General features: G+C 40.7%; 1 protein-coding gene across 1 annotated transcript; it reads left to right on the forward strand.

Annotated features, from left to right (window-relative positions):
- Positions 1 to 389: 389 nt before the first annotated feature.
- On the forward strand, positions 390 to 17,415 carry EMB1923 (embryo defective 1923). Its single transcript, XM_087663229.1, has 2 exons — positions 390 to 820; positions 16,567 to 17,415. The coding sequence occupies exons 1-2, from the start codon at positions 514 to 516 to the stop codon at positions 17,265 to 17,267; spliced, it is 1,008 nt and encodes a 335-aa protein (XP_087519355.1). The 5' UTR covers positions 390 to 513; the 3' UTR covers positions 17,268 to 17,415.
- Positions 17,416 to 18,177: the final 762 nt, after the last annotated feature.

Here is an 18,177-nt window from a genome sequence, read left to right on the forward strand (position 1 = left end):
AACACATGCACGTGTGTGTTGCACACATGCAAACATTAGCATGCATATGGTTCTTACATTCTTGATGTGACTATTGTGAGGTGCAAAGCTCGTTGCAATGCCATTGTAGCTATGCAAACTGTGCCCTTACATCCTATGGTATGTAACTAGAGTCTATATAAAATGAACAAGATATGTAAAAAATAGTGTGAGCAGGGATCTTATAGCCTCCCAATGCTATTGAAGTTTTAGTTGGTGCTGCAACCTCATGGGAAGTGTGGCATGCATGCTAGTATGGGAGAATCATCCTTGCTAACTAGGCAGGCCAAGAGTGTCCTTCTATGCAGGCACAAAGGACACGTTTTCGTCTCATGTTGTAAGAACATGGCTGTCAAACCTCTCATGTGAAGGAGTAGGTGCTTGCACACAAGATATGTTTTCATCTCATGTTAAGGACTATTCTCTTGCACAAAAGATATCTCAAGGACTTAGGCTCTCTCAATCTTGAGAGGTACAGCCGAGGAGGCAGCAGCCATGGTTACCATGGCGTCCTGTAAGCAGACTGATCTACTGCGTCCGACGCCGGCCGCCGGCCGCCATTGCCCGCCGCCGCTGCTTCGACCGCGCAGGGCATTCGCATTGCCTTGCTATCCCTCGCCGGAGCAAAGCAGGCACTCGAGGAGGCTGAGCACCACCCCTTTGGCAACCTCGCGGAGCTTCGACGACAAAGCCTCTCCACAGAATCCGCCTCGACGGAGAAGGAAGCCCCATCTCCCGCCCGAAATCGAGGAGCTCGCGACGCCCTTGCCAGAGCCTCCCAACTATCTCTTGCTGGCCGCAGGTTTTTCTTCCGCTTCTTGTTATTATCACAACGTCAGTAAATCGGTTTTTTTACAAGCATGATGGAGTTCAAAATTGATATAATATGATGGAGTTCCAAATTTGCTATAGCTGTCATGTCCGTATGTGAGTTTGCTGCGTGTCTGATAATCTTCACTAGGAGCTCATCCTCACAACCTCTACAATTGGCCACTGGTATAATGTTATCTATGGATGGTCTCATGTTTCTTAAAACAACGTTCTTTCTAAACATGATGGAGCTCAACTTTGATATTAGATGTCATGCCATTGCTGCGTGTTTGATAAACTCTACAAGGTTCTCATCCTTACAACCCTTACAATTGGCCACTTTTATAATGTACCTCTGGATGGTCTCATATTTCTAAATAAATCCGTTTTCTCTATTCAATTTGCTCCAAGCTCTGCTCGATTTGCAATTTTGTTGTGGATATGATCTGTGGATGATCTAGTATTTCTTAAAATAATTGGTTTTCTAAACATGATGGAGTCCAAATTTGCTCCAAGCTACGCTTATATGTGCTCCATATGCAAATTTTCTCTATATTTGATCAAATTTACGAGGAGCTCATCCTTGCCGTTGTCTCTTCAGATGTGAGAACCTTTACATTTGGCCACTAATTCAATGTTCCTAGGACAGTCTTATATTTCTTTAGTAGGTAGAAAAGACTTTTCTCACAATGCTTAGAGAATTTCTTGCATTAAGCAAATTATACTTGAACGTTCTAGGATTGATTGCATATTCTCTTCACCCTACCATGATTTCATTTGTGTATATGTGATGAGCCTACTTCCTTGGACGAAGCTCAACAAGATGTATATTAGATGTAAGCCATGCAAGCAGAGTTAGATTCTATTGTCACTAACTTGACATGGAATCTTGTGGATTTACCACTTGATAAGAAGGCCATTGGCACGAAATAGGTTTTTGAACTCAAATGTAAGGCCGGTGGCACTATTGAAAGGTACAAAGAGCACGGTTGGTAGTAAAAGGCTATGCATAGAAGAAGGTCATAGATTATGAGGAAACCTTTGCTTGTACACCCCGTATGAGTATAGTGAGATGTGTGATTGCCATCGCTGCAAATTATGGTTGGACATTGATATAATACTTTGAGTGGGGATTCACATGAGGATGTTTATGTGTCACAACTTCTAGGGTTTTGCCAGAAGTGGATGTGGCAATGGAAGCATTAACAAGTGCTGAAATAAACTGTTGAACACAAGATAGAAGAGAAAGAAAGAGAGAATATTGCAAAGATGAGAACTTAGAGGAATGCTTGGGAAATGGTATCCATACACCAAACATGAGACAATCACATACAATAGTAAGTCATTGGCTGTGTGGGCAAATGTTGGTCGGCTATCATGAAACGATCACAATAAAAATGACTAAAAGAAGTACAATGTGCCCAATTCTAAATGACATCACAAACTTATACATGAGTTGACAATATTGCTAACACCTTTTCTCAAATTATGGGTGATCTAATATAATGATACAAGGACTTATCAGAGTCCATACAATATAGAACCACCAGAGTAGAACCATGGATACTCAAGCACAGACCGCCAAATTGTCCCCTCATGTGAGCACCAAACTAGGAGCCAATCCTGCTTTCTATCAAATACCAGCCCATCATGAACCTAGATGTCAATCCTAGCTCCAGGATTTGAACCTACCAGACTTGGTCGATGCTTCAAGGATGCCCTTCTTTGGAACATGTGTACCTATATACCTATATAGATGACACTTGATTGCCCATCTTACTACCCTTTCATACTCTCTCTTTGGTTGAGGGATGATCGTATCACTTGCACTAGAAAGCAGCAGAGGAAGGGGCTATGAAGCCCTTTCCTCGATTTGAAGAAGCGTATCCTTCCGTGTCTTGGACTTCTTCTTGATCGAAGGATTGGAGTTGGAGTTTGAGGAAGAGGATGACTCATCAGAGGAGTGTTGGGTGTAAAGGCGCTTTATGCGCTCTCCCATGTGTATATTACTTCACACATGTGAACCCACCCTAACGGGTGTAAGTATACCGTACCCTAAGTAAAAATACATTCTTTCATTCTTTGTGTGTACCACACTAGTACACACCCATCCGACGACTCACTCTTACTCTGTCACTGTCAAACGCTCTTCAGCTCTGAGTCCTTGAACTCCTCGATTACTGTGCCTACTCTTAGCTCTCTTTCTCGATTTGCTTCCGCTTCGACTCAGCAAAGTGGTATTAGAGCCAATGGCTCACACAAGCAGGCAATCGGTTTGTCAGGCTGTTGAGGAGTAGACGAGCAGGTATCAAGTGACTGATTGGTCGGGTGCAGCTAACGTGCCAAGCGTCAATAATTGGGTGCAGGCCGAACATGCCAGGCGTCACCAGTTGGGCCAGGCGATTGGTCACAGACCGACAATTGACGGGACTGCGTGACAAGGAAGACCTGCGTGACGGGACTGGACGAGACTGCGTGATAGGGCAAGATTGTGCGACGGGACTGGAGGCGTGCGACATGACGAACGGGCTGCACGAATGACGGGCAGAAGGTCAACGTGCGTGACGGGGCGACCTGCGCAACGGGACTGGAGGCGTGCGACATGACGAACGGGCTGCACGGGGCTGCATGAACGACGGGTAGAAGGTCAACGACATTTTCGTTTAATTTTTTCTTCACCTTATTTTTCCCCCTTCTACCAGATTTTCACACCTATAAGCACAGAGTGCAAATCTGTGCCGGATTTTCACACCTATAAGCACAGAGTGCAAATCTGTGCAAGTCTGTGTCTCAAAATTTGGGGCTTTTCCCAAATTTGGTGCCTGACAAATATTGCAGTGATCTCTAGACCATAAATTGCAGACATTGAGTGCACAGGCCTCAGAAATTTTTTGGGGATTCTCAAATGCAAGTGAAATTTTTGCTTGGATGAGCCAATTTCTTGGAAATTGTGCACTGTTGGACCCCGAAATTTGGGGCTTTTGCACAAATCATGAAATTTCTGCAACATTAGCCCGCACTTAATGCTTGGGATGATGTATTTATGCAATTGGAGCAGATTCACTACAGAAATTTTGGGGCTTTTCACATTGATGATGTATTTTTGAGTCGTGTTGAGACTGGACAGTGAAATTTACAGCAGATTCACTGCTGAGTGGGAGATTTATAGTTTTGGATGCTTCAAATATTAAAAAAAAAGAGCAAATTTTCTTGGTACATGCATTGCTAAGCTTAAGGCTACTTATGAGAATACAACTCCTGTCAATCAGATACATCTCATGCGAAAGTTGGTCAACTTGAAGCTTGATGAGTCCAAACTTGCTTCAGAGCATTTGAATGCTTTCACTGGTATTTTGAGTCAGTTATAGGATGCAGGTTTGCCAGCTTTTGATCCTAAATTAAGGGCTATCTTCTTGCTCATGACCTTGCCTGATTCATGGGAAGCATTGATTGCGTCACTGAGCAATAACCCCAACTTGACATTTGATGGTGTGCGTGGTTCTATTCTGAATGAAGAGATTAAACGCAATGCAAGTGGGGAAAACAGTGGATCAGCCTACAATGTAAGAGGAAGACCTGAAAAAGGTATAATGTTGCAAATAAAAATAAAAATCGCAGCAAAAGCAAGGAAAAATAACAAGATGTAACTTGTTATCAATGTGGTCGCAAAGGGCATAAAAAGCCCGATTGCAGGTACTTTAAAAGGGAACAAGAACGGAAGAAGCAGGCTAATGCAAAAGGCAAAAAGAATGACAAGGATGACAGCTCTACCCCTTAAGAGATAGAAAAAGCAAATGTGGTATCTAGTATCGTTATTGAGGAGATAGAAGAAGATAAAGATGTTGATTTGCTGGTTGCATTTTCAGATCCGCTTGCTATGACAGTGGAGGACATGTATATCACTAAAATAGATGTGATAGATGCTTTGTTGTCAGCTCATGATGGTTTGTCACAATCGTGGATTGTTGACAGCAGTGCTTCTTTTCATGTAACTCCATCTCTGGAGTGTTTTTCTACCTATGCAGAAGGTAATCTTGGAAAAGTCTATCTTGGCAACGATGAAAAGACAGCTGAATTCAGCCTTTTCTATGAAGGATTTGGGTGCAGCTGATCATATTTTGGGCATGCGTGTCACACGAGATAGAGAGCAACAACTATTATTTCTCACAAGAAAAGTACATCAGCAAAGTACTTGATCGTTTTTCTATGTCTGATGCTAAGCCTCTTGGTGTACCTTTTCCACCCTACCGTAAGCTTAGCAAAGCAGATTGCTCAAAAGATGACAAGGCAACCAATACTATGAAGGGTGTTCCTTATGCTTCAGCTTGTGGTTCACTCATGTATGCTATGGTTGCTACTAGACCTGACATTGCTTATGCAGTGGGAGCTGTAAGCAGGTTCATGTCAAATCCTGGCAAAGCACATTGGGAAGCAATGAAATGTATCTTACAGAACCTTAAGGGCACACAAAGAAAATGTATTTGCTATGGCAAGGGTACGTTGGATCTGTAGGGGTATTCTGATGCAGACATGGCAAGTGACTTGGATACTCGCAAATCTTCTAGCGGGTATATCTTTACCTTGACGAGTGGGGCGGTTTCTTGGTGCTCTAGATTGCAAAAAATAGTAGCACTCTCTACCACTGAAGCTGAATATATTTCAGCCACTGAGGCTTCAAAAGAAGCAGTTCGGCTTGGTCGTTTGGTCAAGGATTTTGGGCCCACCAAAACACTTGTACATAGATGTGATAGCAAGAGCGCTGTATGCCTGGCTAAGAATGCCATGTTTCATGCACGTACCAAACATATTGATGTTCTGTATCATTTTATCAGACAGGTTCTAGATGATGGTCTAGTCACTCTGACTAAGATCAAATCACAAGATAACCCTGCAGATGTTCTCACTAAAAGTCTTGCAAAGGCTCCACATGAGCATTGCATTAGACTTGTGGGAGTTGGTTAAAGGTTCGCTTAGGACCTTTAAGTGGGAGGTTGTTGGGTGTAAAGGCCCTTTACGTGCTCTCCCGTGTATATATTACTTCACATGTGAACCCACCCTAATGGGTGTAAGTGTACCGTACCCTAAGTATAAATACATTCTTTCATTGTTTGTGTGTACCACACTGGTACACACCCATCTGATGACTCACTCTCACTCTATCGCTATCAAACACTCTTCAGCTCTGAGTCCTTGAACTCCTCAATTAGTGTGTCTGCTCTCAACTCCCTTTCTCGATCTGCTTCCGCTTTGACTCAGCAAGGAGTTTGCATCATGCTTCTTCTTCTTCTTCTTCTTTTTCTTTCGTGAGGTGGCTAACTCCTTGAAGTCCTTTTGCAAATGGCCCTTCTTACCATAGTGACACCACTGGGCCTTTGACTACTTGTCACCCCTCTCTGAAGCGGTAAAGGCCTCATTGGGACCTCCATGACACGGAAGCCTCCCCTGTAAATGCAAACTCGGAGCAGAAATGATGGAAGTCTTGTGCTTGTGTAACACGAGCAAAAATGACAACATAGTGTCCTTAGGCTCAAACTCATCTGCTGAAGTTGTCCACAGAGGGTCATTGCAGGCATGGTGGAAGGTGCCTTGTACATCATGTGAAGCTTGGACCATACTTTGGAAGATGTCTTGTAGGAGGTAACCACCGGTAGAATTTCTTTAGAAATACATCGAGGAAGAGTATAATATACACACGCATCATCCGTATCCCATATAAGCACGGCTTCCTCATGTTTGTTTGCATCAAAATATTCAGGAAGTGAAAAAGGACGCTGAGGACGTGGAATAGCTCCACAAGCAATGTACCATAATCGATTTTGCACAAACCAAGCTTTCATGACAGCACTCTATGTGAGAAATTCAAGTCCATGTAACATATCATTAGTAGAAGTGCATGGAGGAGCCATATGCAACAATGGAAGCATAAAGAAGTGCTGAAATAAACTACTGAACACAAGACATGAGAGAAAGAAAGAGAGAGCACTGCAAAGATGGCACAATAATAAGAGTTCACACGTAGGGATAACCAAAAGTAGATAAAAAAAGAAGGATGATTGCTGAAGAAAGTGGAAAGCATGGCCAAAAAATGCTAGGAATAGCAGAAATAACTTGTATAGATAGTTGCTTAGTGATGAGCAGTTAGGAGAAGAATGCCAAAATGTAGGTTGAATTGAGTATTAAATGCAGCAAATTGTTGTGGACGGGTGAAATAGTTGTTGCAAGCTGCAAACGCAAGCCATAGGGAACCACAAATAGGTGCCTGATTAGGAGGAAAATGGGTCTATAAATTAGCAGAAAAACACATTAGCCGGAGCATAGAACCTGAAATCTGATAGCATGTCAGAAGTGGATGCAGCAATGGAAAAAGTTGGCTCTAACTGAAAGGCATCAAGGTAAATTTGCAACAAGTGAGGATGGTATGCTAAGTCCTCCTCTTCCATCCACTTAGCATCCATTGGTGAATGGTTCTGAAACTTCACCAAATAACTTCCAGAAATTGTACCTCAAATCTCTCTTTCCTTATGTTCCAAAATTTGCTCAGGTACTAATATCTTATCTAGCTCCTTAACCTCGGGCTGAATTTTAGCAGATACGTCCTTTGGTACATCACCATTAAAAGGTCTCAACAAGCTCACATGAAAGGCATTGTGCATTTGCCAATGTGAAGGCAACTTTAGCTGATAAGCAACATCGTTGCTTCTTTCCAACACTTGGAAGGGCCCATAGTATCTCATACTCAACTTTCGATACAACCTCTCTTTGCCTTTCATTTTTTTTAGCCTTGCCTTTTCAAAGCACAGCAGTACATAATCACCCTTTGCAAAGTGCAAAGCACATCTATAGCGTGTTGGGACCGATTAGGCACAGAGATTGAGGCAGATAGACCTTATGCGCAGAGAGAGACAGAGAGAGTACAAGAGAGAGCAGCGTAGAGTGTGAGCACGTTTTTGGTACAATGACGAGTGTATCACTTTAGGTTTTATATATATACATGTATATACATACATACATACATACATACATATATATATATATGTATGTATACATGTATACATACATATATATGTATGTATACATGTATACATACATATATATATATATGTATGTATGTATACATACATATATATGTATGTATGTGTGTATATATATATATATATATATACATGTATACATATATGTATGTATACATGTATACACATATATATATATATACATGTATACATACATATATATGTATGTATACATGTATACATATATATATATATATATATATATATATATGTGTATACATGTATACATACATATATATGTATGTATACATGTATATATATATATATATATATATATATATATATATATATATGTATACATGTATATATATGTATACATGTATATATATGTGTGTGTGTGTGTGTGTATATATATATATATATATATATATATATATATATATATATATATATATATATACACACACACACACATATATATACATATATATACAATATATACACACATATATACATATATATATGTATATGTGTGTGTATATATTGTATATATATGTATATATACATGTATACATGTATACATGTATATATATATATATATATATATATATATATATATGTATACATGTATATATATACATATATATATGTATACATGTATATATATACATATATGTATGTATATATGTATATATATATGTATGTATATATATATGTATATATATATATATATATATGTATATATATATATATATATATATGTATATGTATACATGTATACATATATGTATAGATGTATATATATGTATACGTGTATATATATATGTATACGTGTATACATATATGTATACGTGCGTATACATGTATATATGTATATACATATACATATATGTATATACATATATGTATATGTATATACATATATATATGTATATATACATATATATATGTATATATACATACATGTATACATGTATATACATATATATATACATATATGATACAATGTGCTAAGGGTGTGTTCACACCCGTGCACATATAAAAGGCATGATGGCCCTTTATTTCCAACAGCCTCCCACGTAAAGGCAATGTGCCTTAAGAGGAGAAAAGAATCAGCTAAGTCTAGGCATGTACAAAGCTGAAATAAATATATCTATCCAACTCCCATCATTTGTCGGTAATGAGCAAACCGCTCTGCTGGAAGACCCTTCGTGAGAAGGTGTGCAGGGTTATCATCTGTATGCACTTTGACAAGCTCAATGCTCTTGCTGTTAAGTATATCTCTAATGAAGTGGTACTTCAACTGTATGTGCTTTGTCTTTGTATGAAAGACAGGATTCCGTGCTAGCATGATAGCACTCTGACTATCACAATGGAGAACAGGTAACTCTGTGATGCCAAGCTCTCCTACCAGACGTAAAAGCCATAAAGCCTCCTTGCATGCTTCAGTGGCAGCCACATGCTCTGCCTTTGTAGTAGACAATGCAATACACTTTTGTAGCCTGGAGATCCAAGAGATTGCTCCTCTTGTGAAAGTAAATACATACCCAGAAGTGGACTTCCTGCAGTCCGCATAACCAGCATATTCTGCATCCGTAAAGCTAACAACATATGCCTTCTGCTTTCCAAAGCAGATGCACAACTCCTTTGTGCCTTTGAAGTATCTCATAATACCTTTCATTGCATCCCAATGCTTCTTGCCAGGGGTCGCCATGTATTTGCTAACCACTCCCACTGCAAAGGCAATGTCAAGATGTGTAGCAACCATAGCATACATAAAACTGCCAATAGCTAAAGCATATGATATCTTGGCCATTTCAGCCTTCTCATCATTAGATGTAGGGCTGTCCTCTGCACTAAGTTTCACATATGGAGGCAATGGAACCCTAATTGTTTTCCCCCCTCCATATTGAAATGCTGCAAAACTTTAGAGATATACTCCTGCTGAGATAGATAGAGTAAGCCTTTCGATCTATCTTTGAGTATTCGCATGCCAAGAATGTGATTTGCATCACCAAGATCCTTCATGTCAAAGTTGCCACGAAGACTTTGCTTCAATGAATCCAAGGCATTGAATATCCCTGACAGCAATCAGCATGTCATCTACATACAAAACCAAGATAATCAGGCTGCCATCTGCTGCCTTCTTGGTGTACAAGCAGTGATACACTTGACTTCTATGAAAGCCTTGGGATTGCATGAATGTATCAAACTTATGATACCATTCTCTTGGTGCTTGTTTCAGCCCATACAAACTCTTTTTGAGTTTACATACCATTTTTTCCATCCATATGTATGAGCTCTATATCCTCAACTGCAACCAAGCCCAAAATGGTTCTCAATGTAGTCATCTTGACTACAGGAGAGAAAATCTCATCAAAGTCAATTTCATGCTCCTGCTTGTACCCCTTTGTAACCAATCTTGCTTTGTACTTTGGTGAGGAACCAGAAATGATCTTCATCTTGTAAACCCATTTGCATGGAAGGGTTTTCTGCCCTTTAGGCAACTACACCAAGTCCCAAGTGCCATTTTTTTCAAGAGATTCCATCTCTAATAGCATGCCTTTATACCATTTCTTGTTGTCCTGTCTGTCCATTGCTTCCTTGAAGCAAGACAGTTCACCACAGTCTGTCAGCATGACATATTCAGCCACATTAATTGCACCAAGAACAAACCTGTCAGGTTGTCTAGTAGCCCTAGACGATCTCCTAACCCAATGGTCATTGTTTGCTGGCTGTTCTTGCAAATTTCCATTTTCAGCATGCTGTCTTGGCATTTCAGCCTGCAAATCAGCATTAACAGCTTGTTGTCCTGGCTGTTCCTGCACATGTAATGGCTCATTTTCATGGGCAATAGCTGGCTGATCATTTCCAGCATCATTTCTTGCATTTACAGGTTCATTTACAGCAGGTATTTGCTGCTATATAGTGGGCACATTTTGCTGTCCAAAAGGTATTTCTTCACGGAGTACAACCCTACGGACCTCCTTAGTCTTTTCGGGCTGTTTGTGCATGCGATCTTCCTGGAAGATAACGTCATTGCTGCGTACTACTTTCCTTTTCTCGGGATCCCACAATTTATACCCCATTTCACCCTCGTCACCATATCCTAGGAAAATGCATTTATAGGACTTTGGCTCAAGTTTGCTGCGTTTTTCTTTACGAATGTGCACAAAAGCCTCGCAGCCAAACACTTTCAGATGAGCATATGAAGGTGGTTTGCCCGACCACACTTCTTGGGGAACTCCCCTCCCCCCCCCCCCCTCCCCAAAAGACCTGTTTGGTGACCGATTTATTAAGTGAACGGCTGTCATAACAGCCTCTGCCCAAAAACCATGGGGTAATGCAGCATGAGACAACATTTTACGGACCTTATCCTGTATGGTCCAATTCATCCGCTCTGCAACTCCATTTTGGGGCAAATTATGAGGGGCAGTGAGCTCTCTCTTTATCCCTTTGCTGTCACAAAATGCCTGAAAGGCCTTAGACACATATTCCCCACCATTGTCAGAGCGAAGATACTTAAGTGTCTTATCTGTCTGATTTTCAGCCAATGCCAAGAATTTTTTACACTTGTCAAGCACTTCATCCTTGCTACGAATAGGTAAACCTATACTTTCCGTGTAGCATCATCGACAAAGGTGACAAAATATTTCTCTCTCTAAAGATAATCCTAGCATTTGACATACATCCGAATGTACTAACTCTAGAGGAGAAGCTTTCAAAGAAAGAGATTTTTTATGTGACATCTGTGCATGTTTGCCATAAATGCAATGATCACAATGCTCAAAATCAGCATAACGAAGACAAGGCAAGTAACCCAAATGAGAAAACACTTTCATTCTTGTTTGACTCATGTGTCCCAACTGGCCATGCTACAAAGAAACACTTGGTTGCTCGGTCACGACAACAACATGGTCACGCACACTAGATACATGAAGTGGATACAAAGTATCACTCTTGCAACTTGTAGCAATAACTCTAGATCCCTTACAGATCTTCCATTTTTCATCACCAAAGGTGGTATGAAAACCATCATCATCTAGTTGCCCTGTGCTAATCAAGCTCTTCTTGAGCTGAGGTACATGCCGTACATGTTGAAGTGTAAAGACAGAGCCATGCTGAAACTTTAACTGCACATTGCCAATACTTGCAATCTCACATGCATAGTTGTCCCCAAGATGGACAACACCATGTCGACCCCCTGTATAGGCAAAAAACCATTCACGATGAGGGGTGACATGAAAGGAAGCACCTAAATCAAGAATCCATGTATGCATGTCATCATCTGTATCTGCAAGTAAAGCATGTGCACCAAAGTGTGAAGAGACAAATAGTACATCACTCCCATTGTCACTGTTATGAGTGACTACATTCACCTCTTTAATTTTTACACTGCTCTTCTTAGGCTGCCTGTCCTTTTTCTCTTCTTTGCTATCATCTGTCTTCTTGCCTTTTCCTTTCTCTTTCTTCCATTTGTAGTAGTCACGTTTAAAGTGACCCTTCTTGCCACAATGATGGCATTCAACATCTTTGCCACGTGATTTATTACGTCCCTTGCCATCATATTTGCCCTTTTGCTGTGATCTGCCCCTAGTATGCAAAGCACTGGAAGATTTACTGGACGCATTGTTCTACCTATTCATCTCTTCCATAAGTAGAGCACTCTCTACATCAGTATACAAAAGGATCACATTAGAATTGCTCATAGCAGTCCTGAATGTATCCCAACTCTCTAGTAGAGTGCAAAGCAAGAAAGTAGCCTTAAATTCCTCATCAATCATGAACTTCAAGGCAACCAGTTGGCTGAAAATGGAGTTAAATTCACTCAAGTGAGTAGACATTGCTGTACCTTCTTTCATACGTAAATCCATAAGCTTTTTCAGCCAGTACACTTTGCTTGCAGCACTCTTTTGTGCATACAGTTCTTCCAATCTAGTCCATATAGCATATGCAGAATCCAAACCTTCAATCTTGAAGAGCAAGGTATCAGAAATCGATAGCTCTATGGTTGAGCGTGCAAGCTCATTCAACTCATCGCAATCGTCCTGATCCATGTCTGCAGGCTTTGCCCCTTTGGTTTGATCGGCTTTGCCTGCTTCTTTTATAATAGGATATTGTAGCACTGTTTTTGCCACACTGCAAAATTATGTGCTCCTTCAAGCTTCTTTATGTGCATCAAATTTCTGCTGTCATTGCTACCAGCCATGATTTTCAGCCCAAATGTGACAAAAAAACCAGCAAATGCAGTCCCAAACTGTCACCCAAGTGACCAAGGTACAAACAAGTACCAATCAGCACTAAATGACCACGCAGAAGTACAGATTTCAGATCTGTAATTAAGTTTTCAGAAGCACCAAACCAAGTGCTACAGCATTATCCAAGTGATTACAGCTGTTCCAAGGGTATGTGCATCACATTACATGAGAAATCCCAAAATTTTAGCTGCAATTTCTGTTGTACATGTACCTACGGGCATAAATTTGACATGAACGGTCAAAAGCCCAAAAATTTTGTGCTCAAAGCATCAAACACACATCTACATTTCCTCTGTCATGCATAGGACACTCCAATTTTGCCAAAATAAAGCAATTTCAGCAAAACCTCTAAATTTTACCAAGTGTTGATGTCCAAATTGCGCAGAATTCAACCTGCATGTACATAAAATGACCAAATGCTACACAAATTTTACCCAAATTGCAAAAGCCCCAATTTGCACAGGGTTCAATGTGCCTCAATGTCGAGAAATTGGGTTAATTTCAGCCTGATTTGCTCATGTACATTAAAAGCCCTAAATGTCGGGGACAAAATGTCACAAATTCCTGCAATTTTTGAGACAGATTTGCTTGTCCTGCATCAAAGTCCCCAAATTTGGGAAAAGCCCCAAATTTCTAGGCCAATTTTGCACAGATTTGAGACTTTGTGCTTGCACGCACGAAGCCTTGGTTAGAGGGGGGAATTTCAAAGGATTTTGAAGAGAAAAAAAAAATTGATGACAGGTTCGTTGACTCGTCAATCGTGCGTTGTGACGCTGATGCCGCCTATTCGCCGTTCGCGCTGGTCGCCCCGCTGGACACGGCGTCTGTCGTAGGTCTGTCACACCGTGTCAACTGGTGGCCGTGTAGTCGCCCCCGTGGCCCGTTCGCAAGTCAATCGTGGAGCCCTTGTCGTGCAGCCCCCCGTCGTTCTGTAGGTTGACAGTTCGTGTGGAGCCCTTGTTGTGCAGCCCGTCACGTGTCACGCAGCTGTCGCCTGCTCCTCAATAGTCCACAAGAGTGTTACACGAGACTTTGCGTGTCGCTTGCACCTCTCAATAGTCCACAAGACTGTTACACCTGTTGATCTACCCCTCAACAGCTTGAGTGAGCCATTGGCTTTGATACCAGTTTGTTGGGACCGATTAGGCACGGAGATCGAGGTAGACTGACCTTACGCGCAGAGAGAGATAGAGAGAGTGCAAGAGAGCAGCGTAGAGAGTGTGAGCACGTTTTTGGTACAATGACGAGTGTTCCACTTTAGGTTTTAGATAGCTATATATATATATATATATATATATATATATATATATATATATATGAAAGTACAATGTGCCAAAGGTGTGTTCACACCCGTACACATATAAAAGGCACGATGGCCCTTTATTCCCAACATAGCGATCAATTGCCCTCTTTTGCTTTTCGTGAGATGTTTGAAGTGCATACTTCATCTTTGCATAGGTTGCATCCAATCTTTCCATATTTATTCAGCCTCAAAGATCTTATAGTGCAAGATAGATGGTACCTTCTTGCTACCCTCGATAACCTCAAATGGAGCTTTGCCAATGGAACTATGCAAAAACTTGTCAAATGTAGCAGCAATGATGATGTGGACTGCAAGGTGGCAGTTGGACTGGTCAAATGCAGCTTGTTGAAGATTGCCAGGGAATGTAGATAGTAGATGCAGCCTGCAACCTGTCCACCAGGGTGAACACTGCCTGTTTGGTGAAGAGCTGACTGTCGGTGGTAGCAAAACAGGGCAGAAAACTTGCATGGGGGGCTGGAAACAGGCCATTGATGGATGTGAAGAGCAACGGGCAGCTTTGGCTGAGATGTCCTCCACAAATGGGGTGTGGGTAGCGAGGCTAAAGGGCCCAAAACCTGCAAAAACGAGATTGGGCTGAATGGAGGGCAGCCTACCTATTTATAGAAAGTTTCAAGACCTCGTACCATGCACCGTTTTAAAACTCTCTCAAACTGCACACCATTTTAGGGTTTTCATTAATTAAGCATTTTTGGGGCTATTTTAGAGGCTAATTCAGCATGTAATGTTTATTTTAGCTCAACATACTTTCCAATATGTACTCTCTTAAGGCACACAATTGCTAGATTATGTTAGCATTACTTAAAATAGGTACTATGGTATGCAATAGCAGTTATCCCCAAGTTGTGCCAGAGATTGTGCTAGAACCTTACCAAGCAGTTTCAAAGCTCTGAACACATACCAATTGTTTGGATGGGTACAAGAATGGAAATGAACAGTTTTGTTTTCCGTGTAACTTTCACATGACTTTTTGGTAGCCCACAAGAACAGTAACTTTGTTCCTATGCTTACTAATCTCTAGCATGTTGTGATCATTGTTGTGCCATATGGTAGTGGCCGAATAGACTCAGTGTAGTACTTCAGTCTTGAAGCCAGGAAATCTCTGGACAGATCTATCACTGATCATCCTTTCCCTTCCATTTTGCATTTTTAAAATTCATGTTGGGTATGTAGCTTTGCTGTATAGCTGATACTTGAGGTGTCTAGTCTCATTAGTTTAGGACTTAAGTAACTGGGGGGATTAGTTTCACTAGAAAAGAGAAAACATTCATTTGTCTAGTATGTGATTTCTTACTGCAGGTTCACACAATTTTTTGGTAGCCCACAAGAACAGTAACTTTGTTCTTGCACTTTCTAATCTCTAGCAGCTTGTGGTCATTGTAGTGCTTTAGACTAGTGGTCAAATAGACTCTGTTTAATACTTCAGTCCTTATGCAAGGACATCTCTGGGGGTGGCAGATCTATCAATAACCCTCTTTCCTCTTCCATTTTGCATCTTTAACTTTTCATTAATGCTGGATGTGTGAGTTTGATGGAAGGAGCTCACACTTGAGGTGACTAGTCTCACTAGTTTAGCTAATCAGGTGGACTAGGTGTTTTGCTAGAGAAAGTCGAGATATTTGTGTCACGTGAAAAGGTTGTTCAGAAGTAGATAACATGCTGACTTGAACCTACAGTCAAAAGGTGTTTTGCTAGAGAAAGTCGAGATATTTGTGTTTCTGGTATTTGACTGTAGGTTCAAGTCAGCATGTTATCTACTTCTGAACAACCTTTTCACGTGACACAAATGGACTTGTAATTCCGTGGCTCTGGACTATCTTGTTTGCTTGAGAAAGACTGTGTAGGTGAAGTATGACAGTTCAGTTCTTGTAATCTGCAGGGGTGAGAGTTAAAACAGAAAGTTGATGTAGAAATCCCTCACTACAGTGCTATACTGGGTCTGAAAAGCTGCTTCTGTAACTGTTGCATGTGTATTTGTTTATGGTTTAGTTTATGAAGTCATTTCCAACACTGCTCTCTACATACACTTGAGGAATAACTGAGGGCTGCTATTTTTTGTTTTAGTTGTTTCTTATATGAAGGTTATGGTATAATGGGAAACTCAAATATGTGCTCTTTTAATCTTAGATTTCCTTTTTGGCTTCTGCAGGCTTCTCCCTTGCTTATGTTACTCGACATGCTATATTTGCTGAACTTGTTGAGTGGGGTGCCATAGCAGCAATAATGGGGCTTACCTTGGTTCATTTTGTGCACCGAAATTTGAGAGCTCTGTTTTTACAAGCATTGCAGTTTCTGCATGCACCACTTTCATTCCTCTTCACTCTACTTGGTGGTGCTTGGATTTTTATGACAGAGTTGTACACATTGATAGTGCAAACTGTCTCAGTGTGGCAAACTCTCAAGGTTATTTTTCTTGTCACACTTGTCTTGAGTTTGGGAGAGGCTACGAGAGCTGATTCAGTGAGCAGTCAACCATGGACTCTTCTTTTTGTCACCCTGCTTGGCATTGGTGCTGTATCTGAGGTTCTTCATCCTGTTATTTATGTTTTTCTGTTGCTATCGTCAGTTGGGTTTTCCTCGGTAGTACAAAAGAAGGATGCAGTTTCTGCATTCTTGCCAGCAACTGCATTACTAGTGGCCATAGCCAACCCTTTAGTGAAGGCATTGGCTATGACTGCCTTTCTGGTGTTGACTGTGTACTCTAACTGGAAAAGACCTGAAGAGCAACTTGCTGGGAGTGGGAAGCCTATTGTTCAGCCAACACTATTGGTTGCTGCAGCGGTGGTTGTAGGCATTGTTCTGGCTGCAAGATATCTTGCTGCTTGGCAAGTACTGTATCTCGGAAAGTGAATCATAATAGAGGTTTAGTTCTTGTTGTATATGTAGGATGAATTCAAATTAAGAGGCAATATCTAACATTTTTCCCTTCTATAGTCATTAGAAAGTCTGTAAACATCTCGAGACTCTAATTGCAATTGACTTTTATTAGAAATGATGCTACTTTGTTTAAAGCTTTTATTGCACGCTCACACTTTGTTTCGAGGCATATTCTTACTTGGTTAGCACAACATGGATGTGAATTTGTCCACACAGCATCTGTGCTAATTAAGTAAAGCTATTCATGTGGCATGCTACATGGGAATGATAAGCAGCGGTGATTAAAATAAACAAGTGTGTGGGTGTATGTTGAAGCATTGCCCTTTTATTTTTCCTAGGTGGTAAGACATGCTTGTAAATGTTAGTTGTCACGTCAAACTATCAGCCCTAGGAAGTTGCACCCCTCTTCATATAGCTTTGTTAGCAATGCCCATTAGGGTATATATGCTTTTGCAACAGCATGCTGACATGGTGAATTGTTCTTCAAACGATGGGTTTTAAAAGACCATTGTGAAGTCTTACATCGGAGCGTAAGTGAAAGATAGAATTGATCATAAAATTGAGTGAGAAGAGTGGATAATAGAAGCAACACATCAAGGCTTGCAACGATGCCCAACAAGAAATGAAGGCAAGCACATTGGAAGTTGCTTTGCATAACCCTAATTTCAAGATTCTAAGAGACTTTATAGCCTCATGACCTATATTTGATAGGGTTGGCGTTAGCAGAATTACTCAATCCCAAATTTTTAGTGATCCAAAATATAGATTTGGTTATGTACTAAAGAAAAGTGGGGCCATATTGTTAGAAGTATAGCACAGGAACTTGTGTAAGAAAGGGTGCATGAGGGAAGGTGAGGTGTAAATGGACTAGAGGACAGGGGAA

The sequence above is a fragment of the Lygodium microphyllum genome, chromosome 22 (assembly GCF_053477565.2).
Source record: "Lygodium microphyllum isolate KBCC chromosome 22, Lygodium_microphyllum_v1.1.10, whole genome shotgun sequence".
Classification (NCBI taxonomy): Eukaryota; Viridiplantae; Streptophyta; class Polypodiopsida; order Schizaeales; family Lygodiaceae; genus Lygodium; species Lygodium microphyllum.

Bases quoted from the DNA above. Each gene is read 5' to 3' on its own strand.
- EMB1923 (XM_087663229.1), top strand. From the start codon at position 514: ATGGTTACCATGGCGTCCTGTAAGCAGACTGATCTACTGCGTCCGACG. The intron at 821-16,566 runs GTTTTTCTTCCG...TGGCTTCTGCAG, and splicing joins CTATCTCTTGCTGGCCGCAG to GCTTCTCCCTTGCTTATGTT.